Source organism: Perognathus longimembris, chromosome 1, assembly GCF_023159225.1.
Source record: "Perognathus longimembris pacificus isolate PPM17 chromosome 1, ASM2315922v1, whole genome shotgun sequence".
NCBI lineage: Eukaryota > Metazoa > Chordata > Mammalia > Rodentia > Heteromyidae > Perognathus > Perognathus longimembris.
In genome coordinates this window covers 162,223,794-162,248,670 of record NC_063161.1, presented here as the reverse complement: position 1 = coordinate 162,248,670, position 24,877 = coordinate 162,223,794, and the positions used below count along the sequence as shown (strand labels likewise).

The following is a 24,877-nucleotide window of genomic DNA, read 5'->3' as shown; positions in this document are numbered from 1 at the left end:
CCCCCTCATGCCCTGTCCTGCACCCTGGTAGAATGGGACCTTTCCGCTGAGGGAAGTGGACTTGCTCCCCGGGATGCCTCCTCTGTGTAGGGGTCTCTGCAGCACCTTCAGAGGTCTGCGTGCTCCTCTGGGTCACAGCACATTATCTGTCACCTGAGGTCAGCAATGCTCTTCTGGGCCACACTGGCCAGACTGTTACCCGTCTGCTGAAGTCAGAACCGATACCTGCTGCCAGTGGGAAGAGCAGAATGGGGAAAGTCTGCCGCTGAGGCCCGTGTCACTGGTGGGGTTGAGGGATGTTCACAGAGCTAGCCTCTGCCCCCGTGTCAGGTGTGGTGTCCCTGTCTACAGTCCATTAGCCCCATCCCAGACCAGATTCCGTGGGATAGCCTGGCTCCGCCCTCCTGTGTTGAAGAGTGCTTCACTTCCGTCATTCCTGGAAGGTCCTTCTTCCCCAGGAAGCTCAGGGTGAGGACACCTGGACCAACTGGCCTGTGTCCAGCAGCTCCTGCTCACTCCGTGTGTGCAGCCTCCCTATACCTCCCGGGCACCTGGGCTTCCTTGGCTGGCCCAAACCACAGCGTCCTCATGGGGGGACCAACTGTGACCTGTCCCGGGGCCTCATGGTTCTCGTGGGCATCCCCCCATGTGGAGGGAGTCGCTGACCGCCTGTGGGCAGTGACTGAGATCACCTCAGGACTTGGCCTGTGGACAGGCTGAGAAGCTGGCAGAAAAGCACACATTCCTCATCTCCTGCCTTGACCAGATGGGGTCTGTAGGGAGTGTCCAGGGCTGTGGGTCAGAGGCTGAGACTGGACGTCCGCTTGGTTCAAAGCTGGCCCTGGCTGTGGTGGAGCCAGGAATGGGAACTGCCCTGAGAGGGGGAATCTGCTTTATTAAATATCTGATCAACAGGCCACGCACGTCTGTCGTTCTCTGGGGCTTGGCTCAGTGCGTCTCCCTCCTTTCTCCACACCCAGACCTCACCGGACAGGAAGGGGGCACCTGGCACAATAAGTGGGCATTTATTCAGCTTCCTCCCACCGGCCCTCCCTTGCTTGAGGAGAGCCAGGTTCAGAGCCTCAGGGCTCCTCTGGGTCTCGGGTCCACACAGTGACCGGCCATCACGGATCCGGACGGCGCATCCAGGCGTGGGGCAGGGAGCCAGGCCACGGCTCCCCATTCCACGAGAGGTGGTGAGGTGCTCTCCTCCCAAGTCTTGTCTGGTCTTGGCTGACTGAGGGCGGCCCTTAGGCCCCTGACCCCCCATGCAAGGCGGGCTGATGTCCACGCCTGGCTGCCTCCACCCACTCGTGGATCAAGGCAGCCTCCAGCGTGCGTGCTTTCACAACAGAGATGGGGTCTCGTGGGTGAGAACTCCTGGGATGCAGACAGCAGGCGCTCAGCCAGGCAAGCAGACTCCTGGCCGCCTGGCTGAGGCCCATGCCCCTTTCCATCCTAGCCCTTAGTGCCGGGGGGGGGGGGGGGGAGAGGAGAGGGGACTGGGCAGAGGGGTGGGGGAGAGGGGAGGGGACTGGGCAGAGGGGTGGGGGGAGGAGAGGGGAACCCGTGGGCCCCACCTGAGGTCTAGGTGGTGTGCTCCACCTTGGATGGTGATGGCGACCACTGAAGTGCTGAGGCTCTTCCGAATCTGTAGTCAGCAGAAGGAACCTCCTGTCACACCGGGGGCCTGCCCTCTGAGAATTCCACCCAGCTCCCTCACCTAAAGGCCTAGCACAATCTGTGGGGTTCAGCTAAAGCACCCTTTCCCCATGGTCCCCAGGTGACAATGTTGGTCTGCACTAGCCATCAGTGAAGGAAGCAATCAGATGGAAGGGGAAGGAAATGGATGAGGTCAGTGTGAAGCTATCAAGGCAATTTGGTTCTTTGGGAAGATTCTGGCAACCTGGAAACCGCACAGAGCACTCAGGAAGCCCCGCAGGGCTCCCGTCGCTGTCTGGGCTGATACTCACCCCACCCCCTGCCCAGGGGTCCAGGTCACCGTTGGAGAAGATGATGTTGCTGGCGGCTTTAAGGTCTGAAACAGGCACAGCAAGTGGTGGTGAGAGACAGGACGGCCCCAGAGTTGTGCGTGCTTGTGCAGTCAGCGCCGTGCACAGCAGCACGCCGCCCAGCAACCCCTCCAGGTCCCCAGCCTTTACCACCACCCCCGAAGTTGTTCTGCAGCCAGTTCAGCCGGGGCCACACGCCCCACGTGGCCCGGCAGTACTGCTGGCGCTGCTTCTCCGTGAACGGGAGCTCGGGGAACATGTCGGTGACGTTGTTGCTGTCAAACGTCAGGTTGATCTCCGTGCAGGCCTGCAGACACCCAACGCAGGTCAGGCGGGCAAGGGCCTGTGCCCCGGCCCCGCCAGGCCGCTCACCCCTGCCCTGGTACCTGGTAGTCCCAGGCCTTGGCATCGGGGCCGGTGCCGCACCCGGTGGGGTCGGCACAGCTGTGGTACAGCTTGTAGATGTCATAACAGTGCTCCGTGCCCGAGGAGTTGTAGACCAGCCCTGGGGAGGACGGGTGGGGTGCTGGGAGCAGTGGCTCAGCAGACTGCACGCGTGGGCCACAAACCCAGCCCCCTCGGGAGCGCGGCAGGGCCAAGGTGGTGAGGGACCTGGCGTTGTGTGTAGCCGAGTTAGCAGGGCCCCTGGGCTCGCTGAGGGTCTGGGGAATGTGGACCACCATCCCTGCTCCAGCCTTAACCTCCCCCACAGAGCATGCTGGGAACCCAGGCGCCCAGGGTCTCCTGACCCCCCACAAAGCATGCTGGGAACCAGGCGCCCAGGGTCTCCTGACCCCCACAGAGCATGCTGGGAACCCAGGCGCCCAGGGTCTCCTGACCCCCACAGAGCATGCTGGGAACCCAGGCGCCCAGGGTCTCCTGACCCCCACAGAGCATGCTGGGAACCCAGGCGCCCAGGGTCTCCTGACCCCCACAGAGCATGCTGGGAACCAGAGGCCCAGGGTCTCCTGACCCCCACAGAGCATGCTGGGAACCCAGGCCCCCAGGGTCTCCTGACCCCCACAAAGCATGCTGGGAACCAGAGGCCCAGGGTCTCCTGACCCCCACAGAGCATGCTGGGAACCCAGGCGCCCAGGGTCTCCTGACCCCCACAGAGCATGCTGGGAACCCAGGCGCCCAGCCAGTTGCAGGCGTTTCTGGAGGTAGCTGCACCCGCCCCTGGGGCTGCAGGAGTTGTGCTGCTCACCCCCGCACAGCCTTTACGCTGCCCACACCATGCAGGTTCTGCTCCTTTGGCAGCTGTGTCAGGCCATACACACAGGAGGCAGAGCCCCAGGCCAGGGCCTTGGATCCTTGCCCCACCTGGTCCCCACATCCATGTTGGGGTGTGAGCTTCCCCACTCAGAACTGGACAGACTCACCCACCAGTTTGCGCAGCCCTCTGATCTTCTGGGCCTCACTTAACATCCTGTCACAGCCAACCTGGAGTGGAGTCGGCAGAGCACCTCAGCAAAGAGCCCCTCCCTGCCTGGCGCTACCTCCCCCGGTCCCCAGATGAGGGTCTCTGACAGGTGCGAGGCGAGCACCCCACGGGAGCTGGAGCCGTTCCTGTCCCGGGACAAGGAGCCTCACCCTGACAGGGTTGGCGGGTAGGCGCCCCATGAAGTTGGTGGGATATGGGTAGTCCATCATGGCCAGCAGGGTAAAGGCGTTACGCGCAAAACCAAAAAGCTGAGTCAGGTCCTTGGGCCTGGAGAGCAGCTGGCAGGTGCCAAACTCCTGGCTGACTGTGTCATGGGCTGTAGGAGGTCAGGAACAGCATCCGTGGAAGCCTCCGTCAGGCTCCAAAGGATGAGCTCCGAAGGGCAGTGGCCTCCTGACCTCACCTCCCTGCAGGAACAAGTCCTTGATCTGCTGGAAGGCGTCCTGGACACTCTGTGCACACCTGGGGCTCTGGTCGTAGAAGTCCTGGAGAAGAGACCCGGGTCACGGCAGGCGCTGCCCTGGGCCAGCCCGGGGGCCGTCCCCTCCCAGGCCTCCACTTACTTCAGTAACGTCCCGGAAGAACTGGCAGGAGTCTCCGAGGCCTGCGACGGCCAGGACAGGGGCGCTGGCTGCCAGCGCGCCGGCCACCAGGTGGGGGAACTTCATCCTCATGTAGGCGCTAAGCATCCCCCCATAGCTGGGCACAGGGCACAGGGTTAGGGCTTTGGGCCCCGCCCCGGCCTCCAGGCTGAGGTCCCCAGGTTTGGGTTCCCTGGCTGGCCCTGCCTACCCACTCTCTCTTTCCCTCCCCAGAGGTCACAGGTACAGACAAAAGACCCGAAACTTCCAAGATGCACAGATTCGGACCCCGAGCCCCCTCAGGTACAGCCTTCGCCGGGCAAAGGCATCTGGCAGGTTCCCTGCCCAGCGTCAGCCTGGAGACGCAGCCAGGCCCAGGGAGGGGGCAGGGCTGGCTTCCTGGAGGAGGCAATGCTGAGCTAGCACTGTCTCAGGAGCCAGGGAGAGGAAGAGGTGGGGTCAGAGGGTAGAAGAGACAAAGGACCTGAGCAGGTGGCGGGTAGGGGGTGCTGAGGAGACTGCTCACCAGGAAGACTAGTTTAACTAGTTACACTGGGGAGGACGGGATGAGAAAGGGCAGGGTCACCTTCAGATCTGGGTGGGGCCAAGCCCAGGCTGGTCGCACTTGCACACCCCGGGGCCTACCCATCCCAGGACCCACCTCCCTCCAAAGGCGATGGCGGGGACACTCGGGGCCCTGAGCTCCTTCCGCAGGGCCTGGAGTAGCTCAGCAAAGTCGGCCAGCGCCTGCTCCACAGTCAGCAGCTGTATGTTCCCCGGCCGCAGGGACAGGGCGCCGAAGGGGAGGGACTTCCCGTAGTACCTCTGTGGACAATCGGGCAGGAAGGTGGGTCCCCGGGCCCTGCAGCCCGCCCTACCCCGGGACACCCCGTACCCACGTGCTCCGCAAAGACGAGCAGGGCCTCTTGCTGAGCTGCCAGATCCACCAAGAAGCCACTGTTATTGGCAAAGGCCCAAATGTTCCCCTCGTTCCCCGTGTAGAAGAAGATGGGGCCCTTGCCCTTTCTCCAGAACTTGTCTGTGGGGTGCAGACAAACAGAGGTGAGGTGGGGACAGGTGAGGGTGCTGGATAGAGGCGGGGCCTGGACAGGCGCAGTGGATGCAAGGGGACAGAGAGGGGGCCGGGACAGGCGGGGTGGATGCAAGGGGACAGAGAGGGGGCCGGGACAGGCGCGGTGGATGAAGGGGACAGAGAGGGGGCCGGGACGGGCGCGGTGGATGCAAGGGGACAGAGAGGGGGCCGGGACAGGCGCGGTGGATGCAAGGGGACAGAGAGGGGGCCGGGACAGGCGCGGTGGATGCAAGGGGACAGAGAGGGGGCTGGGACAGGCGCGGTGGATGCAAGGGGACAGAGAGGGGGCTGGGACAGAGAGGGGGCCGGGACAGGCGCGGTGGATGCAAGGGGACAGAGAGGGGGCCGGGACAGGCGCGGTGGATGCAAGGGGACAGAGAGGGGGCCGGGACAGGCGCGGTGGATGAAGGGGACAGAGAGGGGGCCGGGACGGGCGCGGTGGATGAAGGGGACAGAGAGGGGGCCGGGACAGGCGCGGTGGATGCAAGGGGACAGAGAGGGGGCCGGGACAGGCGCAGTGGATGCAAGGGGACAGAGAGGGGGCCGGGACGGGCGCGGTGGATGCAAGGGGACAGAGAGGGGGCCGGGACGGGCGCGGTGGATGCAAGGGGACAGAGAGGGGGCCGGGACGGGCGCGGTGGATGCAAGGGGACAGAGAGGGGGCCGGGACGGGCGCGGTGGATGCAAGGGGACAGAGAGGGGGCCGGGACGGGCGCGGTGGATGCAAGGGGACAGAGAGGGGGCCGGGACGGGCGCGGTGGATGCAAGGGGACAGAGAGGGGGCCGGGACGGGCGCGGTGGGCGGGCAGGCGCACTGGGTGTCTCTGGAGAATGGGTGATCGCTCACCTGATACCAGGAACCGCTGAGCAAAGGTTCTGTTGCCAAAACTTTCAAAATTGAAGTGGTCCAGGAATTGTTCAAAGTATTTCTCTTGGTAGGCGGGGTCCAGGGCCCTGCGGGCTGCGAGCGGGGCGCCGACACTCAGGAGCCGGCAGGGACTGGGAGGCCCCGGGGTGGGCAGGGGGTGGGGGCGGGCGGGAGGGCACAGGGTGGAGTGGGGGCGGGCGGGAGGGCGGGAAGGCCCGGGTGGACGGGGTGGGGGCGGGCGGGAAGGCCCGGGTGGACGGGGTGGGGGCGGGCGGGAAGGCCCGGGTGGACGGGGTGGGGGCGGGCGGGGAGGGCGGGAGGGCCCGCCGGGAGGGGCCCCGGGGTGCGGTGGGGGCGGGCGGGAGGGCGGGAGGGCCCGCCCGCAGGGCCCCCCCCCCGCCCCCCCCCCCCGGCGTGGGCCGCGGCCCGCTCTCACCCCCAGCCCCGCAGCCCAGCAGCCCCAGCGCCAGCAGCGGGGCCAGGGCCCAGGGCCCGGGGCCCCGGCGCGGAGGACTCATGTCCGGCTCGGTGAACCTCGGCCGCGTGGGCGGGGTCACGTGCGCGCGGGGTCACGTGGGGCCTCGGCCCGCCGGTCCCGGCCCGCGCCGGATCCTGGCGCCGCGGCGGCGGAGGCGGCGGCGCTCACTTCCGGTCCCATTGTGGTCCCCGGGAGGCGGTCGCCATGGCGACGGGGAAGCTGGGCGAGGGGGGCGCCGGGCGCTCGGGGCCTCCCCTCCCCCTTCCCCCCTCTCCCCGCCCCCCCCGCAGGGTCGCCCACCGCCCCGCTGCTCGCGCGGCCGCCCCGGCCCCGATCGAAGCCCCGGGTTCGTGCCAGGAACGGGGGCGTCCGGAGGGAGCCCGGCCTGGGGCGGCGCCCCCAGGATTCCGGAGGGAGAGCCCCGTGAGCCCCTGGAGCCCCGCGCCCAGCCGCTCCCCCAAGGGCCTCTCCGGGGAGCTGCTTTCTCTCCTGGAGCCGCGTGGAGGCGAAGCCCAGGGGCCTCCGCGGGGATCCCCGCCAGTGGGCTCAGGCTGCCTGGGCGCTGAGGGCTGCCGCACCCCGGGGGGCCGGGCCCTCCCCACAGCCGGCCAGACCCCCATGGGAAGGTGGGCTCTGACCCTGGACCCAGAGCCCACCTGCACCTCCCCCCTCAGCCCAGGGGGCAGGATGGTGGGAAGACCCTGCAATGGCGGCTGGTTATTGGCCCAGCCCAAACCCCTGACCACCGTCAGACCCCCAAGCCCCGCTGGCCGAGGCCAGTCCCATACTGTTACAGACATGGCGCTCTGAGTGCCTTTTCCTCCTGCCCCAACAGTCCAGGGGGCCACCTCCAGCACAGACTTACCCGGGCAGCAAAGGGGAGGACCTGGGGGAAGGTACTGCAGGAGGGAAGGAGGGTACGACCCCCCCAGACACCCCACCCCTCCTACTGGCCACGCGGGTGGCTCCATGCACCATTCCCTCCCCGAACCCCGTGTGGGTTTCTGGGCCCCGGTGACCTCCTACCCTCCACAGCTTGCAGAGAGGCCGTGCCCCCTCAGGCTTCAGATCTGCTGGATTTGGGCAGGTGGGCACCGGACCATCGTGTTCCCAAGCAGCTCCGGTGCCCACAACCTGTATTACCTCTACCTGGGGCAGGGCCGCTCGGGTGCTGTGTCATCCGTATGTAAAATAGCATTTCACCAATGAGATGCAATGCACCATTTGGTACATTCACCATGTGCTATTCCCACATGTGCTATTTAAACTATTCACCATCCCAAACATACTGTCCCCTGTACACAGCCCCTGGCATTTCAATCCGCTTTGTCCCTACAAGTTTATGTGGTCACTCTGGGAATGTCATGACCAGAATCATGTAATAGCTGTCCTCCTGTGAGGCTGGTTTCACTCAGCATAATGCTGTGTGTTCACACGCCACTTGGTGTTCATCTGTTCTCGTGTCAGTGGAGGACATTTGTGCTATTTCCACAGGCACGCTCTCGTGAAGGGTGCTGGGATGAACACGGCCACTCGTGTTTGCATTCTGCTTCCAGGAGCTCTGTGGAGCTCACAGAGGTAGATAGGCTGGGTAACATAAGTAACTGGATGCTCAACTTGTGTGTGTGCGCGTGTGTGCACCAGTACTAGGACCTGAAGTCAGCCTTGTGTTTTCACTTGACTTCCCCTCAGGACTGGCATTCTACCATCTGCACTATGCCTTCAGTTCTGTTTTTTTTGCTGGTTAACTGGGCATGCGTTTCAGATTTGTCTGTCTGGGCTGGCTTTGAACTGCCATCCTCATGTCTCGGCCTCCTGAGTAGCTAGGAATACAGGTGCGAGCCGCTGGCACCTGCAGTATCTCTTCTTGTAGTGTATTGATAGGTTTACAGAATTAGGATCCTTCAGATCTAATGCATCCTCTGTGGCGCTGCATTACCTCTTTCCTACTCTGTGGGGTGCTGCGGATCTCAGGGTGCTGAGCATGTACTCACTGGCTCGTATGCACCTTTTCTTAGTCCCTTTGAATCCCCGTTTTCTTGGGCACTCAAATGTCTTAGGCCGAGCATCGGTGGCTCATCCCAGCTACTCAGGAGGCTGAGTTCTGAGGATCACGGTTCAAAGCTAGCCCAGGAAGGAAAGTCCCTGAGACTCTTTTCTCCAATTAACCACCAGAAAACCAAAGTGGCGCTGTGGCTCAAGTGGTAGAGCACTAATGAGCTGAAGAGCTCAGGGACAACACCCAGGCCTAGAGTTCAAACCCCACAGCCGACAAAAAAAAAAAAAAAAAAAGGTCTATTATTCGCCCAGTGGCCCATTTATTCATTGGATTCCCTTTTTTTTTTTTTTTTTTTTTGCCAGTCCTGGGCCTTGGACTCAGGTCCTGAGCACTGTCCCTGGCTTCCTTTTGCTCAAGGCTAGCACTCTGTCATGTGAGCCACAGCGCCGCTTCTGGCCGTTTTCTGTATATGTGGTGCTGGGGAATCGAACCTAGGGCCTCGTGTATCCGAGGCAGGCACTCTTGCCACTAGGCTATATCCCCAGCCCTGGATTCCCTTTTAAACAAATCCTTTCCTCTACACAAATTGTCCTGCATGAAGTACGCAAATAACAGACATTTGTCTTTGCACAATAACCCTAATTTGCTGTTATTCTTTTTGGACTTCTGTCTTTGGTGCTGGCGGTGTGGCTTCAACTCCTGGGCCTGGAGCTCGCACTTGGCTTTGTCTCTCACTGCTGAGGCCCTACCGCTGGAGCCAGTTCTACCTTTTCTGCTGAAGTCTGCTGAGGCCCTACCGCTGGAGCCAGTTCTACCTTTTCTGCTGAAGTCTGCTGAGGCCCTACCGCTGGAGCCAGTTCTACCTTTTCTGCTGAAGTCTGCTGAGGCCCTACCGCTGGAGCCAGTTCTACCTTTTCTGCTGAAGTGGAGGTAAGAATCTTTGGAATTTGTCTGCCTGAGCTGGCTCTGAGCCTTGATTCTCAGATCTGTCTCCTTAGGAGCTAGAAGGACAGGCGTATTGCTCCAGCTTTCACCAGCTGCTCGTTTGGTGACAGTTTATTGACAAACAGGGTCTTTTATTCCATTGCGTTCCCTCGGGGCTGCAAATACTTGGGTTTGGGGAAGTGTCTTTCAGCTTCCGGGTCTGGAGGCTTGTCTGAGGGAGCCTGGTGGACCAAGACCGATTGAAATAGAATGAGGAAGGGTGTGTGCTGTCTGTACTTTTCGGGCCCAGTGGGTCCTAGGACAGTAATTATACCAGCATGGGACAAATCTAGGTGTATACAGCGAAGGCTTTTGCTGGAATAGAGTCGTGCCGTCAGCCTTCTGTCTCCATCATCCCCTTGCTCCTTGGACCCCCTGCTCGTGCTGTGGCTGGGCCAGGGCACCATTCCAACCTTGGTAATAGTAACAACTCCCAGGCATAGGGGTGGGGGTGGGCCGCCCAGCACAGGCTGCCCCATCTCCAGGTCCCGCTCCCTCCGTCCCAGATCAGGCCCTGGCCCATCACCAGCCCCCCACCGCCCTGCCTGGGAGCATGAGGAGCTCGGGCTTGGAGGGTACCCCAGCCCAGCTGCCCACAAGCAAGCAGCCCCACCCAGCGAGCCGAGGGCTCCCCACTCTCCGCCTGCAGCTTGCCCGCTGCATCAGCCCCTCGGGCCCCGCGGCCCCCTCCTCGTGGGATCCCCTTTAAGGTTTCTGCTTCAGTGTCCAGGAAAAGGGGAGGATGTGGATGCAGGTGAGCCAGCCACCAGGCAAGTTGTCCAGCTGAGGGTGTGGGAGCACCCCGCCCCGCCCCGCCCCCCCTGCAGCCTGGTGCAGGGCTGCGCAGGCACACGTGGGGCCTCAACCTCCTGCTGTGGATTTGTTTGCCAAGGGGACCCTGGCGCCAGCCTTTGTGTACCTGGCCCTCGTCACTACTCCTCTGTGCTCCAAAATGGCGCTCACCAAAGCCCTGTCAGCCCCAGCAATTAATTGCTGTTGATTGTGGATCTGTGGGAACTTCAGGTTTTTTTTTTATTGTTTTGGGGTTTTTTTTGATCATGGGGTTTGAACTCAGGGCCTGGGTGCTGTCCCTGAGCTCTTCAGCTCAAGGCTAGCACTGTGCCACTCGAGCCACAGCACCACTTCCAGTTTCCTGGCGGATAATTGGAGATGAGAGTCTCACTGACTTTTCTGCCTGGGGCCTGGGCTGGCTCTGAACTGCAATCCTCAGATCTCAGCCTCCTGAATAGGATTACAGGCCTGAGCCACCAGCACCAGGCTTTTTTCTTTTTCTGCCAGTCCTGGGACTTGTATTTGGGGCCTGGGCGCTGTCCCTGAGCCTCTCCATGCTCAAGGCTAGCGCTCTGTCATTTAAGCCACTTCTGGCTTTTTCTGTGTATGTGGTGCTGAGGAATGGAACCCAGGGCTTCATGCACGCTAGACAAGCACTCTACCACTAAGCCACATTCCCAACCCAGACATTTTTTTTTTCTTTGTTGGGGCTTGAACTCGGGATGCTATCCTTAAGGTTTTCTGCTCAAAGCTAGCACTCTACCACTTTGAGCCACAGTGCCACTTCTGATTTCCTGGTGGTTAATTGGAGATAAGAGTTCCAAAGCCTCCCAGGCTGGCTTTGAATTGTGATCCTCGGATCTGAGACTCCTGAGGAGTAAGGACTACAGGCGTGAGCCACTGGCACCTGCTAAAATTACATTTCTAAAGAGTTCTTTTAAGAATTTACCAAACTTAACAATGCTTGCAGAAAAGATTGCATTTCTTCTCGCTGTGACCATGAGAAGCAGCTGTGAACAGGACTCTGCCTGTGGCCTGCCTGTCTGTGCGACAAAGAGGGGCACCAGGCTTGACTGAGGGCCGAAGGCCAAGCTGCCTTCCGGGTCCCAGCCCTGGAATAATGGCAGTGGGTGGGCCTGGCCACACCCCGGTGTGGGTCATCCTACCCACCCTGGCCAGCTGGTGGGCCGGAAGTGGCCCTCGCTGAGCGGTGCTGACTCAGCAGCTGCACACTTCCCAGTGGCCTTTGAGTCAGGAAGGGCCCCACGGTTCCCACAGGGGAATAGGGCGTAGATCAAGAGGGGAACAGCACCTCAAGAGGGAGAGAGCCCCTCTGGGGGGACCGGAGGTGCCGGCCGCATCCCCATCTCAGCTAGAAGTCAGCAAGTGACCCAGCGCCCACCCAGAAGGCCACCAGCAAGGTCCCAGTGGCTCCTGGAGGAAGCACTTCAAGTGTGGCCTGAGGGCAGCCGGCTCACGGGGGATTCCCGCCACCCAGCCCCCGCCAGGCTGAGATCTGAGCCTGGGTCGGTAAATTTGAGACTCACCTCCACCTAGCTATTAGAAAGGTGGAAGTGGAGGAATGATTTAAGTAGTCAAGCACACCCGTTGTGATCAGAAAAGGCCGAGAGGCCCTGAATCCAAGCCTAGTGCTGACACACTCACACACACACACACACAGAGGAGGCAGCATGCGCACTTGCAGCCAAGGCTTGAGAGGCAGAGGCTTGGGGAGGACTCGGGAGGCCAGGGCAGCGGGCTGCTCTCGCAGAGGCTGGGGCCTCTCTGTCTGCCCCAGGCAGCGCCTCAGGCAGGGATAGCCCAGCCTCCCGCCTGAGGAGGGGAGGGGCGGCGGGCGGCCTTGACCCCTCCCTGCCGGGTTCCACAGCCTCACCTCAGAGGTGCAGGACAGAGCAGGCCTGTCTGGAGGACACCTCTGCCCTGGCCCCCAGATGAAGCCTCCTCTCAGTCCTGTTCTGCAAAGTGAACCCCACAGCCAGAAATAAAACCAAAGAGCTAGTAGAAGGCCAGCAGTCACTTGTGTGCATAGGCGACGGGTGACGGAAAAGCCGCCCCCCCGCCCCCCCTCCGTACCCCAGCACACCCGCCCCGTCCCACAGCTGGAGACATAAATCCACCGCACTCCTGGCCAGGCACCCCTGGGTGCTGGGAGCCCGTCAGGCGTCGTGCGGACGCAGCACTGTGGCCTGGGCCTCATCCAGGATGAATGGAGACTGGAGCTGCTGGCCCCGCAGCAGTGCTTCCAACCCCTGGAAACAAGGCGTTACAGAGTCAAATTGCCCATCCAGCCCCCCCAGAGTCGCCGCGGCAGGGTCCCAGGTCTGCCGGAACCCAGGGAGAACCAGCCGAGACTCCCAGAAAAGCCTGCCGGTCCCATCTGCCGTACTGGTAAACGGAAGCGGGGCTGTGACCTGCCCCCCCCCCCAGCACCCGCCTCTCCCAGGGGTCCTCCAGACCGGAGACAAACCCCAGACGGGGAGGCCCCTCACCTCTCCGCAGTAAGACACCAAGGGCGAGATCTCACAGACAGCTGGCGGGTCCTCACCCGGTGGCAAGCTGGAAGGGCGGAGAGCAGTCAGCAGCTGCCTTTGGAGCAGCGCCCCAGCACAAGATAGCCAGCCGCTGGACGGGGGACCGGGCAAGCCCGGTGCCAGGCCCCGCCAGCCCCTGCCAGGCCCCCACCCCCACCCACTGCTTGCACTGGAAAGCACCCACGGGCCCGGACTTCCCCCGGCAGCCACCCAGCTGCAGTCCCAGGCCGGAAAGACAGATGCCAGGGTCTTTGCTGCCCTGTGAAGGTGGTGCCTGGAGTTAGGGTCAAAGCTTAAGAAGTGTGGGGTGTGAGTCATCTGACTCCCCGTAGCTATCAGTGAGGCCAGGGTGCGTCTGAGTCACTGCAGGCCAGGCCTGGCGGGGGCATACAGCCTGCCCGAGGAGAGGAGGGAGCCGGGACAACCCGCCTCCTCCAGGCCGGCCCTCAGGACCTACTCACTTGAGCAGCTCCGGAAGCCGGCGCCCCTGGGCGTCCAGGAAGGTGGCCCCCGCCCGCAGGGCCCAGCGGTAGTGCTGGGTCAGCAGAGCCCGCCTGGCGGTGGAGGGGTTGTCTCTGGCAGCAGTGTGGTCATTCTTTAGGGGAGAGAACTCCTCCTCTCGAAGCACCTCAAAGGCAACGAAGTTCCTGGTGGGGAGAGGGGCCGGTTACGCCATGTCCCACCCACAGCCCTGGTGGGGGCCAGCAAGGCAGGGCCTGGCTCACAGGGACTAAGTGGGGGGGTCTGTCCCATGAGCACCTGAGCCTGGTGAGGGGCATTGTGGGTCCCAGGGGGGAGTGGGGGCACCAGTGGGTGTCTTCCTCCCAGATCCTCTCCAAGCCCCTACTTCCCTGCTGGCCCTCAGAACCCAGCACAGGACAGAGAAAGAAAAGAAAAATTAAATGGCTCTACCACTAACTTAGCAAACTGGAACACATCAAACACAAACTTCTCCATCTTTATCCCATTCGGTTTTAGCGGCTTTACCAGATTCCCCTCCTCATCCACGTAGGGGACCTTCTTCACCGCCACGTGAGGTTTCAACGCAGGCTCAAACTCCCTGGAGGCAGAGGACGGACAGGAAGAAGGTTCAGACAGGGTCTCCTTGGGTTGCCTGACCCCGGCGCTGGGCACCAGAGGCAGTGGTCCAGCCGGGTCTCTGCGGAGGGCACAGGTCTGCACTCTGCGTACGCGGTGCCAAGACCTGGGCGCCATGGCCACACCGCTGCCCTGGGGGATGGGAACGGGCCGGGGTGGGCTGACCCATGGGAAACGGCAGACGCGGCCCTAGCGCCTCCCACCTGCTGCCCGGAGCGTGACTCCCGTTGGCTCTCCAGTGCCGCAACTTCCTCCACCTCACCTACCCACCACGGCCGCCGGCCTCAGCCCAGCTCAGGACACCCTGGGCCCAGGGCACTGGGGCCAGTCTAGCACGGCCGGTCGGTTCTTGGTGGGCGCGGGCAGCACCGGCGGGGACTCCCCAGCCCCCGCGTGGCACACCTGACCACCGTCTGGAGGAAGGCCGTGGTGAAGAAGTGGTTGCAGATGTTGCCAGTGCCGTAGAGCAGGCCGCCCTCGGGCCTGCGCAGCCTGGCGGTCTCGGGGCTGATCTCGCTGTACTCCACCACCTGGGGGACCCCGTCCACCTGGCACACCACGCCCACGGGCTCCTCGGGGTACGCCTTTTCCACCACCTGCAGCCACCGGGGATGGACTCAGAGACGGCAGGAGGAAGGGGGCGGAGGCGCTGGCGGGAGACGGGCGAGGGGCTTACCTTGGCACCACAGTCTGCACCCTGCAGCACACAAAAGCCGACGAAGGCCGGGTCTGCCAGGCGCACCAGGATATTGTCGACACAGTACACGTGAACAAACTCCACTCCCCGGCGCGCCATGTCCTCTAGAATCTGGTGGTCTGCCAGGGCGCAGTAGAGACCCCCATTGCCGTCTGCAGAGGGAGAGGAAAACGAGCCCTGCGTGCTAAGTCTAGGAAGTGCTGCCGGAAACAAGCCCCACCACTTCACTCCCCTAGGACAGAGAGGGATCAGGGGCCTCTCCCCCGAGGCCAGGCCCAGGCTGGGGGGCCACTCCCTCGGGCTGGGCCGTACCTGGGGCCATGGCGACTTTGTCTTTGCGCTCCAGGATGGCCCTGCCATCGAAGGTCACTGCGGGCAGCATGCGCTGCTCAAAGAGAACCACGTTGTCAGGATCCAGGTGGAAGAAGTCGTGTTCCCTGAAGAACTTGGCCGTGGGCCCCAGCGTGAACTCACTGGTCATGATGTACCTGAAGGGGAGGCCGCGCTGAGCCACCTTCCGAGGGCCGGAGGAGGTGGGCAGCGGCGAGGCCCTGGCTCCGACCGGGGCCGTGCCCGCCCCGCTCCCGGGCCTTAGGTGTGCGTGGAGGCCCGGGTCACACCGGGAGGGATGACAAACCAGGGCACGGTGCAGCGGGTCCCATGGCGCTCCCCAGCCAACTGCTCCACGCGACGGATCCGCTCGGCCTGCAGCTGGTACAGGGTCTTCTGGCTGGGCAGCCCCACTTGGTACATGCCCTTGGGGTAGGTGACGCCCAGACGAGTGCCCTGCCCACCGGCCAAGAGCAGCACGGCCACCTTGTTCGAGGCGATCTGCCGGAGACCTGGGGGCGAGGGCCGCGGTGAGGGGACGCCCGGGCGCGGGGCGGCTGCCGGGCCACCGTCGCCCTTCCCGCGGGCAGCGGACGCGGCGCCGCCTACCTTCCTCCTCCCAGCGCCGCCGCGTCCCGGGGTCGCTGCGGCTCGCGCGGCCCAGGCGCTCCGGGGGCAGCGGCCCGAGGCGCGAGGCCAGGCCCGGCGGCGGGCCCGAGGGGCGCGCGCAGGCCGCGGCGGCTCGCCGGCAGTGCAGGCGCAGCGCGTCCGGCTCCCACGGCGCCAGCTCGGCCAGCAGCGCCGCGCGGGCCCCCGGCGCCAGCTCGGCCCAGAAGCGCAGGAGGTGCTCCTGGCCCGCGAGCCGCAGCCGCGCGCGCACCGCCGGCTCCGAAGCCATGGCCCCCGGCGCGGCGGGCTCCCTCCGGGCCGGCACCGCGGGGCCCGGGCCCGGGCGGAGCCGAGGGGCGGGGCCTCGCGCGGGCCACGCCCACGACACGGCCCGCCCGGCCCTCGTGACTCGCGGGCTCCTTCCGGACCCGCACCACGGGACCGGGGACGGAGGGCGGGGCCCTCGCGCAGGCCACGCCCCCCGCCCTTCAGCGGGCCCTCGTGACTCGCGGGCTCTTTCCGACCTGCACCCCGGACCCTGGTCCGGCTGAGCCGAGGGGCGGGGCCTCGAGAGGGGCCACGCCCATGACCCGAGGGGCGGGGCCTCGAGATGGCCACGCCCACGACACTTCCCCGCCCTTCGCTGGCCCTTGTGACTAGCGGGCTCCTTCCGACTTGCACCACGGGGCCGGGTCCGGCTGAGCCGAGGGGCGGGGCCTCGAGAGGGCCACGCCTACGACATTTCCCCGCCCTTCACTGGCACTCGTGACTAGCGGGCTCCTTCCGACTTGCAACGCGGGGCCCGGGTCCGGCTGAGCCCGAGGGGCGGGGTCTCGAGCGGGCCACGCCCACGACACTTCCCCGCCCTTCGCTGGCCCTCGTGACTAGCGGGCTCTTTCCGACCCGCACCCCGAGCCCGGCTGAGCCGAGGGGCGGGGCCTCGAGAGGGCCACGCCCACGACACTTCCCCGCCCTTCGGCTGGCCCTCGTGACTCGGGGGCTCCTTCCGACCGGCACCGCGGGACCGGGGGCGGGGCCCTCGCGCAGGCCCCGCCCGCGCACGCGGCCCCGCCCACGCTTGGGCTCGAGCGCCCGCCCCGGGCCGGTCCCCGGCGTCCCGGAGCAGGCCCTGGCCCGCCCCTAGGCCCGCCGGGCCCCGCTCCGTGCCCGGTCCGCGGAGGCCCGAGCCCCGGTGCCCGCCCTGGCTCCCGGTCCTCTCTGTCCCCGCCTCCGGCACGGCAGGGCCCGCCCCAGGCCTGGCCCTCGCAGCCCCCGCCCCCGGTCCCCCGCGGGGCCCGCGGGAAGGCTAGCCGGCCCTACCCCGCGTTCCCGCCCCCAGCGGGCACTCACGTGACTGAGCAGGTGAGGGCTGCGCCCCAGGACGGGGTAAAGGCGATGCTCGAGGGGTGCTTGCTGAGGACATGAGCAAGCCTCTGCTCTGCAGGCTCGGGAGATGGAAATGCTGCGGGAGCACACGTTGGAATGGAGGGTAGAGAGCAGATGGAACCTGCTGGGCCGGGCAAGCCGCATGCCCCAGGCCGGAGTCCACGGAAGCCCTGAGGAGGGGCTGCGTGCATCTGGAAAGCGGCTGTCAAGGGTTTACCTTGATACATTCTGGGTCTGATGACTCCCAAATCCTGCCTCTAGGTGGGAGTTGAGGCCAAGATAAGAAGCTGCAAAACAAAACCAGGTTTATGCATCAAGAGACACTTACTTATAGGACCAGAAGAAAGAGCCTGCCTGGGCAGACCTAACAGACAAGTGTGAGTGTTGACAAGGTGTGTGGACCACCAACAAATATCTTTGCCTTAGGGCCTTGTCCAAAAGTCCAGAGGAACGGGCCTGAGGCCAAGGTAGAGACCAAAGCATCCTAGGGAAGGTTCGGGGGACTAGACAACTCTTTCTGGCTCCTCTCCATGCTAGTGCTGGACCCTATGAGGGAGCAAGGGCGGGGGGGGGGGGGCTCTGCCCACCTTTCCCCAAGGAACCCTGCCTGGCTGGCACAGTGAGGACTATACACGGGATGGAGGCCTTGAAAAGCCAGGGACTTCACATACCCCCAGACCTGGCCTGGGCTCTGGAAGACCCCTAAAGAGGGACAGTGTTGAGGCCTCCACATCAGCAGAGTGGCCAGGCCCAGTGGATGGAGGGCTCATCAGAGTTCAGGAGGGGACACGGAGTGGGGAATGGACAGTGCCACCCCCAAAGCCAGGCACTCACTCCCATCTCTCCTCTGCCTTCTACCAGGGCCCAGCCAGGGGTCATGGGAAAATCCACGGGAGGACAGCTGAGGACACTTCCCCTGGGCTTTCCCCTTCTCTCTAAGTGTGCTCAGGTTTACCCAGCACTCTGGCCTGGCCTGGGCACCACTGGCTCTGTTATCTCGAGCAGCAGTGGTGTTGCTGGCACACCAACACCAATCTCTGCTCCAGTTCCACAGAACTGTGCCCGGCCTTATCCATCCATAGCGTCCTCGACGTGCAATCAGACTGTGTGTGTATGTGTATATACATGTGTGCACGTGCGTGTTCCTCCTGTCTCGGGGCTTGAGCTCAGGACCTGGGTGCTGTCCCTGAGCTATTTTGCTCAAAGCTAGCACTCTACCACTTGTGGGCTTTATTTTATTTTTATTTTTTATTTTTGGTTGTTAACTGGAGATAAGAGTCTCATGAACTTTATTGCCCAGGCTGGCTTTGAACTGAACCATGATCTTCAGATCTCAGTCTCCTGAGTAACTAGGATTACAGAGGCGAGCCTCCTGGCATTTTGATGGCACTCTCTCCAGCTAAGGTTTCTATATGATGCCCACTGAGCAACACGATGGGCCAGGCTAATGTCAGGTCTTAGAGTGGCCCTGGCCTGTTCCCAAACAGCATTGGGTTTCCTAGGGAGACCACCTTAAGCCAGGCATCCAAGGTTAGAGACTTTCAAGCCGGAGACTACACAGAACTCGGCCAGAAGTGGAGGACAGAGCCCTCCTGAGACAACCTCTCCTTTCCATGGGGCAGCCAGAAAGGGACAGACAGTCAGCCCCCCCCCCCCCCCCCAGCAGTAGACCTGGAAGCCCAGGACAACGAGAGCCAGAAGAGCCGGAGATGTCTGCTGAGGAAGCACTGTAGCCAGGGAGCAGGAGAGCAAGGAGCCGGTCACCGAATGGGCATCTGGGGACACGGGAGAAAGCAGCCTTGTCCTGCTTCCGGCAGACAGGACAGACGGTCCCGAGAGGCCAAAGGGAGGAGTTCGTCGTGGGGACAGAGAGGCCTCTGTCGGGGCAGCGCCCAGCCGGCTGGAGCCTCCGATTCCCCGGGGGCCTCGGGTCCAGGAAAGGGAGCCCCCGTATCCGCGGAGAGGTGGCCTGGGGACAGGCAGGCTTTCGCTCTCCTTTTGTGGGGCGCCGGGGGTCCCCCTCCGAGAGGGTGGAGCGCTGGGGGAGAAAGGGGAGAAGGCCGAGCCGAGCAGGCGGGCCAGTGGGCGTGGAGGGCGAAGGGGAGGCGGAGGCGGAGCCGGGGAGTCGCGGCCGGGACCCCCGCCCCCCCGCCCCCCCCCGGGCCCGTCCCGGAGCGGAGCCGCCGCGCGGCGCGCCCGGGCCCGGACGGGAAAAATCAAACCCGGGCTGGAGGCCGCCCAGCCAATCGGGAAGCAGCTCGGCGGCGCCCGGCCAATGGGCGCCGCGGATGCTAATGAGCCCCGTTCAAAAGTAGCCGCTATTGTGGCGGCGGCGGCGGCGGCGGCGGCGCGGGCTGCGCGGGCTGCGCGGGCTGCGCGGGCTGCGCGGGCTGCGCGGGCTGCGCGGGCTGCGCGGGCTGCGGCGGAAGCGGGCTCGGAGCCCGCGCCCATGGCCGCCGCGGCGGCGATGGCCGAGCGCGGCCGCCCGCCGCCCGCCGCGCCCGCCGCGACCGAGGGCCTGCCGCGCGCCTTCCTGCAGAGCCTGCGCACGCTCTTCGACATCCTGGACGACCGGCGGCGGGGCTGCGTGCACCTGCGCGAGATCGAGTCCCGCTGGCGCGGCGCGGACGCGCGCGAGCTGCCCCGCGGCGTGCTGGAGGGCCTGCGCCGCGAGGCCCCGGCCAGCGGCCTCCTCACCTTCGAGCGCTTCGTGGCGGGCCTGCGCACCTCGCTGCTCCACCCGGACGGCGAGCGGCCCGGGGCGCCCCCGCCGCCGCCGCGCCTGGGCCCCGCGCCGGCCGACGAGCCGCACGCCGGCCCCGGGAGGAAGCCGCCGCCCCCGGCCGCGCGGGAGCCGAGCCCCGGCGCCGGCGCCGGTGAGTGACGCGGCCGCGCCGGAGGGACGGGGGCCCGAGGCCGGGCGCGGTGGGCGCGGGGGCCCGGGGCGAGCCCGGGACACCGGTGGGTGTGAGGGCCGGAGGGCCGCCCCCCCCCCGGCCTGCGCCCCAGGACGCCTGGGCCCCCGGCCGCGGGCCTGTGGCTTCCGTCTGTAGGAGGGCGATGGTCTCCAAGCTGGCCCCGCGGCCCAGGGCCCCCTCCCAAGGGCTCAGCCTGGCCCCGCAGGAGCCGCCGGAGGTGGCCTGGGGCCTGGAGCCCTGTGCTAGGAAGAGTGGGGGGTCCTGCCCACCTGCGGGTCTGTGCTGGGGGGAGGGGGGTGGGGGTCCTGCCCACCTGCGGGTCTGTGCTGGGGGGGAGGGGGTGGGGGGCCTGCCCACCTGCGGGTCTGTGCTGGGGGGGAGGGGGTGGGGGGCCTGCCCACCTGCAGGTCTGTGCTGGGGGGGAGGGGGTGGGGGCCTGCCCACCTGCGGGTCTGTGCTGGGGTAGGGGGGTGGGGGTCCTGCCCACCTGCGGGTCTGTGCTGAGGGGCGGGGTGGGGGGCCTGCCCACCTGCGGGTCTGTGCTGGGGGAGGGGGGTGGGGGGCCTGCCCACCTGCGGGTCTGTGCTGGGGGGGACTGGGGAGGTGGGGGGCCTGCCCACCTGCAGGTCTGTGCTGGGGGGACTGGGGAGGTGGGGGTCCTGCCCACCTGCGGGTCTGTGCTGGGGGGGTGGGGGGGTCCTGCCCACCTGCAGGTCTGTGCTGGGGGAGGGGGGTGGGGTGGGGGGCCTGCCCACCTGCAGGTCTGTGCTGGGGGGGACTGGGGGGGTGGGGTCCTCCCACCTGCAGGTCTGTGCTGGGGGGGAGGGGGTGGGGGTCCTGCCCACCCGCGGGTCTGTGCTGGGGGGGACTGGGGAGGTGGGGGGCCTGCCCACCTGCGGGTCTGTGCTGGAGGAGGGGGGGTGGGGGTCCTGCCCACCTGCAGGTCTGTGCTGGGGGGGGAGGGGGGTGGGGGTCCTGCCCACCTGCAGGTCTGTGCTGGGGGGGAGGGGGTGGGGGTCCTGCCCACCCGCGGGTCTGTGCTGGGGGGGACTGGGGAGGTGGGGGGCCTGCCCACCTGCGGGTCTGTGCTGGGGGAGGGGGTGGGGTGGGGGGCCTGCCCACCTGCAGGTCTGTGCTGGGGGAGGGGGGTGTGGGGTGGGGGGCCTGCCCACCTGCAGGTCTGTGCTCGGGGGGGGGGGGGGGTCCTGCACTGTCCTGGACTGTTCTGGGAAGGCAGTGGTGGTCTTGTGCTGTTGCCACAGAGGGGTACAGAATATGGCCTCTGGAGACTTCAGCAGGCTCTTCTGGCTTCCAGTCCAATTGGCAGGGACAAGAGCCTGTTGAATGTCCCCTGTCTGCACCCCGTCCCGCGTGCCTGCCTTGGGAACAGGACCTGCATTATGGTTGGGAGTCAGGGCTGGACTCGCCGAGGAGCCCCCAGGCCCCTCAGCCCCTGAACGCGTTCAGCCGGTGCACGTGGTGGCGCGCGTGCCCTTCCAGGTGCAGCAGCGAGCGCACCCGTGGCAGCTGCCCGTCCTTCCTGGTGTTGCGCACACGCTGCCAGTCCTTTGTGGTATCACCCGTAGCCCTGCCGGCTGCACTAGGCCTCTCTCTGCCCTCTGCTACCCTTGGGGCGACCGTGCACTGCCTCCCTAGGAAAGGCGTCCATCAGTTCTGCTGGGCGGGGACTTGCCCTGCCCTTCAAAGCGGGGCCTCCCTGTCCTTGTGCCCAAATTCAGGGACCATCCCCTAGACCCCGTCCAGGGCGCTGTGCCGCGTGAAGTCAACCATGGGGTTGCCTGTGATGGACAGGCCAAGGGTTTCTCCGGTCCGGTCCTCTTCCACCCTGGAGCCCTGGGTGGCTCTGGTGCGTGGTCACACCCCTCTGAAGGCTGTGTGCCAAATGCCCACGGGGCAATACTGGCCTCCCTTGCTGGCGGGCTGCAGGCCGAGCTCTGTCCAACTGTCACTCCCTGTGATTGCTTAGCAGCCGGCCAGGGCCCACAGGAGTCAGGGGATTCTGGGTGCCCCTGGCTTTGGGAGTAAAGCCAACCTAGCTCCCCAGTGAAGCACTTCAGCATGCACCGGCACCCGGTCCCCCGGCCCGGAGTCGGAGTCTCCTCCCCGGCGTGCCTGCATCCTCTCAGCACCTGCCTGCCCTGCCCCCACCCCGGCACCTGGCTGCGGCACCCCCAGCGCTGGGCGCTCTGCTCCACACAGCAGGCCGGGACACGCGCTCTGGGGCTGCTGGGAGCCGGGATCCCTGCCCTGCTCTCATACCATACCTGCCGAGCTGGAGGATGGGGGTGTGTGTGAGAGAGAGAGAGAGAGAGAAGCACACCTGCACTCCACTTGTGCCAACAGAAAGCTGTCCCTCCTGGAGGCGTCCCGTGAGCCTTAGTAGACCAGGCAGGAGTTCATGGCCTCAAGGACATGGCTGCCTGCTTACTGGGCACGCTGTCCAGCACCTACACATGGCTACTTTGTTTGGTCAGTTGCAGCATTTGAACCCTGGGCCCAGGTGCTGTCCTGGGCTCTTCAGCTCAAGTCTGGTGACCTGCCACTTTGAGCCACAGCGCTCAGGATCCTCAGATCTCAGCCTCCCGCGTAGCCGGGATGACAGGCGCCAGCCGCAGGCGCCCGGCACGCGTGGCCACTTTCTGAAGAGTTCCGGTTCCGTCACCCAGCCCCTCCTCCTCTCCCTATGCCCGCTCCTGCACCCAAGGGTCCTGTGTAGGTCACCCATCTCACCCCTGACCTTTGACTCAGGCAGGGGCCTTTGAGACCCTCCCAAGATGTAGCTGCTGTGCCACATCTGGGCTAGGGGTTACAGAAAAGAGCTGAAAGTGGCCCTTGCCCGCAGCGAGCTCACAGCCTCCCCGAGGCTGGCGAGGGGGGAGCAGGCCCCGGCCGGGCCCGTCTCTGCTGCAGGGGCGCAGGGGCTGGCAGAGCCTGCAGGGCTGGGTGGGGAGCCCGGGACGGGCTGGAGCCTGGAGCCCCTCCAGGCAGGCTCAGAGGCGAGACACGCCCTGGCCTCTCCCCACAGGCACGGTGGGCTGCAGGGCCCCGGGGGCAGGCGTGGGGGAGGCCCGGCGGGCCCCTCGGGCCCGAGGCGAGCGGCGGAGACACACCATCACCAACGGCGTGGACTGTCAGCTGGTGAGAGGGACTCCGTGCCGTCCAGGAGGCCGGGGAGGGGCGGTCAGGCCTGGATTCTGGGGCCTCTGGCCCCTGGGCTTGAATCCACCGGAGGGATGCCCAGATCCCTGAGGGATGGGGGGGGCACTAGGTGTGGGCCACTGGCCTGCCCGCCTGCACTGAGCCCTCAGGGGGGGGCGTGGGTGCAGGAAGCCTGGGGGGAGAGGTGCGCTCCCGGGGCAGAGCCTCCGGGCCGCGGGCGCTGCCTCGCACTCGCACCGGCTGCACTGAACCTGCGGGCCCCCGTGTGCGCACGTGTGTTGTAGCTGAAGCAGATGAAGGAGCTGGAGCAGGAGCAGGAGGTGCTCCTGCAGGGGCTGGAAATGATGGCCCGGGGCCGGGACTGGTACCAGCAGCAGCTGCAGCGGGTGCAGGAGCGCCAGCGCCGCCTGAGCCAGCGCCGGGCTGGGGACGTGAGTGCCGGGCCTTCCCGCCCCAGACCCCCCTGCCTCCGCCCTGCCCGCCCGCCCAGCTCTCCCTGCTTCTCTCTCAGGACTTGGGGGCCGAGGGGAGTCCCCGCCCCCTGGGGCGGCTCCTTCCCAAAGTGCAGGAGGTGGCGCGCTGCCTGGGGGAGCTGTTGGCTGCAGCCTGTGCCGGCCGGGTAAGCGAGGGGGCCCTTCCTGACGCCCCCGCCGGGCCGCCCTTCCCCTCGAGAGGCCTGCCTGACTCCCCCCGTCCGCAGGCAGGGCCCCCGTGCCCCCCCCGGGCTCCCAGCCCATCCTCAGCCCCAAGCTGGCCGCAGCAGACCATCCTCATGCTGAAGGAGCAGAACCGGCTCCTCACTCAGGTGAGGTGAAGGGAGGGGAGCGGGCTGGAGGCCCAGCGGGCCCTGACCACCTGCACCCCCCCCAGGAGGTGACAGACAAGAGCGAGCGCATCACCCAGCTGGAGCAGGAGAAGTCCGCCCTCATCAAGCAGCTGTTTGAGGCCCGGGCGCTTAGCCAGCAGGACGCTGGGCCTCTGGACTCCACCTTCATCTAGCTGGACGTGTCTCACTGGATGCATGGGCACCGAGCTCCGCCTGAAGACCACCAGCTGGCCTGGACACCGTCCGTAGGGGCAACCTCCGTCCGCCATGCCAGCTCTGCCCTGGACACTCACTACCCAGCCTGGGGTGCCAGCCTGGATAGGGCTCTGTTGCTCCAGCACACCTTGAAGCTGCTGTTGCCGCCTAGTGGACAGTGGGAGACCCCACCTCGTGTTTACCAGATCTCAGGCAGAAGGGGCATGTTTACAGCTCGCCTGTCCCCTCTAGTAGCTGACCTCTAGTAAAAGCACTGATCACACTGGGCTGCTCTGCTAGTCATGTCCAGCAGGGGGAGCTGGCCCCACCCACCCTGCTGCCATCTTCAGTGTTGCTCTGATGGGGTCCCCAGGGTGGGCTGGTGGCCCAGGGACCCAGGGCTCAGGAGCCCGCGGGCAGCTTCCTCCCCTCAACCAAAAACACCGTCTGACAAGGTCTCCGTGGGAGCAGATGGAGGGCATGCGGGATGTGGCCTTTCAGAGAGGGCTCTGCCTGTGCCTGTTGGGGTGAGCCCTGGAGGGGAGGTTAGGGCTGTGCCCTTGCAGTTGGACGAGGTGGGGCAGGTTCCTGGTGGGACCAAGAGCTTGGCTTGTTCTGACCCCTGACCCTCCTGGCCAGCTGCGCACTCAAACGGTCTCCCGGACTCAGCCACTTGTGACCCGGGTCCTGGGGGGAGCTGATGGTGGCCAGGGTGGTCAGTGTGCCTCTCTCGTGAGCAGGCCCCTGTTGCCAGGAGAGGGACCAGCTCAGGCCTGTGGCTAGGCCTTGAGGCCCATCACACGTGGTGCAAGATTCTCAAGGCCTGAGAGTTGCT

The 24,877-nt window shown here is 65.5% G+C and overlaps 3 protein-coding genes and 1 long non-coding RNA gene across 6 annotated transcripts; 2 read left to right on the top strand and 2 right to left on the bottom strand.

Annotated features, from left to right (window-relative positions):
- Positions 1-8: 8 nt before the first annotated feature.
- LOC125351648 lies at positions 9-18,604 on the top strand. Its single transcript, XR_007210987.1, has 3 exons — positions 9-350; positions 17,634-17,640; positions 18,593-18,604. It is a non-coding gene; the product is annotated as an uncharacterized LOC125351648 (long non-coding RNA).
- Positions 1,010-6,550, bottom strand: Dpp7 (dipeptidyl peptidase 7). The gene is made up of 13 exons (XM_048346368.1): positions 6,435-6,550; positions 5,978-6,091; positions 4,937-5,076; positions 4,699-4,862; positions 4,020-4,155; positions 3,860-3,941; positions 3,606-3,772; positions 3,395-3,455; positions 2,399-2,517; positions 2,163-2,319; positions 1,974-2,038; positions 1,581-1,651; positions 1,010-1,380 (listed from the first exon to the last, which is right to left on the bottom strand). The coding sequence occupies exons 1-13, from the start codon at positions 6,514-6,516 to the stop codon at positions 1,251-1,253; spliced, it is 1,488 nt and encodes a 495-aa protein (XP_048202325.1). The 5' UTR covers positions 6,517-6,550; the 3' UTR covers positions 1,010-1,250.
- Uap1l1 (UDP-N-acetylglucosamine pyrophosphorylase 1 like 1) lies at positions 12,272-23,864 on the bottom strand. Its single transcript, XM_048346343.1, has 10 exons — positions 23,854-23,864; positions 15,538-15,831; positions 15,236-15,440; positions 14,911-15,086; positions 14,578-14,750; positions 14,304-14,497; positions 13,723-13,863; positions 13,265-13,450; positions 12,762-12,828; positions 12,272-12,521 (listed from the first exon to the last, which is right to left on the bottom strand). Exons 2-10 carry the CDS (start codon positions 15,824-15,826, stop codon positions 12,429-12,431), a joined length of 1,524 nt encoding a protein of 507 aa, XP_048202300.1. The 5' UTR covers positions 15,827-15,831; positions 23,854-23,864; the 3' UTR covers positions 12,272-12,428.
- On the top strand, positions 19,391-24,325 carry Sapcd2 (suppressor APC domain containing 2). Of its 3 annotated transcripts, XM_048346394.1 has the most exons (6): positions 19,391-19,799; positions 22,888-23,000; positions 23,306-23,452; positions 23,533-23,640; positions 23,722-23,826; positions 23,892-24,325. In XM_048346394.1, the coding sequence occupies exons 1-6, from the start codon at positions 19,391-19,393 to the stop codon at positions 24,018-24,020; spliced, it is 1,011 nt and encodes a 336-aa protein (XP_048202351.1). In that variant the 3' UTR covers positions 24,021-24,325. The 3 variants fall into 3 exon arrangements, with proteins under 3 accessions (XP_048202351.1, XP_048202356.1, XP_048202344.1); XM_048346399.1 differs by lacking the exon at positions 23,722-23,826; XM_048346387.1 differs by having other exon boundaries at positions 23,533-23,826.
- The last annotated feature ends 552 nt before the right edge of the window (positions 24,326-24,877 follow it).

Excerpts from the sequence above, each read along its gene's own strand:
- Dpp7 (XM_048346368.1), bottom strand. The coding sequence starts at position 6,516 with ATGAGTCCTCCGCGCCGGGGCCCCGGGCCCTGGGCCCTGGCCCCGCTG. Across the intron at positions 4,863-4,936 it reads TGCTCGTCTTTGCGGAGCAC|AGGTACTACGGGAAGTCCCT; the intron begins GTGGGTACGGGG and ends GATTGTCCACAG. Across the intron at positions 3,773-3,859 it reads GGACTTGTTCCTGCAGGGAG|CCCATGACACAGTCAGCCAG; the intron begins GTGAGGTCAGGA and ends GACCTCCTACAG.
- Sapcd2 (XM_048346387.1), top strand. The coding sequence starts at position 19,391 with ATGGCCGAGCGCGGCCGCCCGCCGCCCGCCGCGCCCGCCGCGACCGAG. Across the intron at positions 19,800-22,887 it reads GAGCCCCGGCGCCGGCGCCG|GCACGGTGGGCTGCAGGGCC; the intron begins GTGAGTGACGCG and ends CTCTCCCCACAG. Across the intron at positions 23,827-23,891 it reads AGAACCGGCTCCTCACTCAG|GAGGTGACAGACAAGAGCGA; the intron begins GTGAGGTGAAGG and ends CACCCCCCCCAG.
- Uap1l1 (XM_048346343.1), bottom strand. The coding sequence starts at position 15,826 with ATGGCTTCGGAGCCGGCGGTGCGCGCGCGGCTGCGGCTCGCGGGCCAG. Across the intron at positions 15,441-15,537 it reads GCGGCGCTGGGAGGAGGAAG|GTCTCCGGCAGATCGCCTCG; the intron begins GTAGGCGGCGCC and ends CCTCGCCCCCAG. Across the intron at positions 13,451-13,722 it reads GATGTGTTCCAGTTTGCTAA|GAACTTCGTTGCCTTTGAGG; the intron begins GTTAGTGGTAGA and ends TCTCCCCACCAG.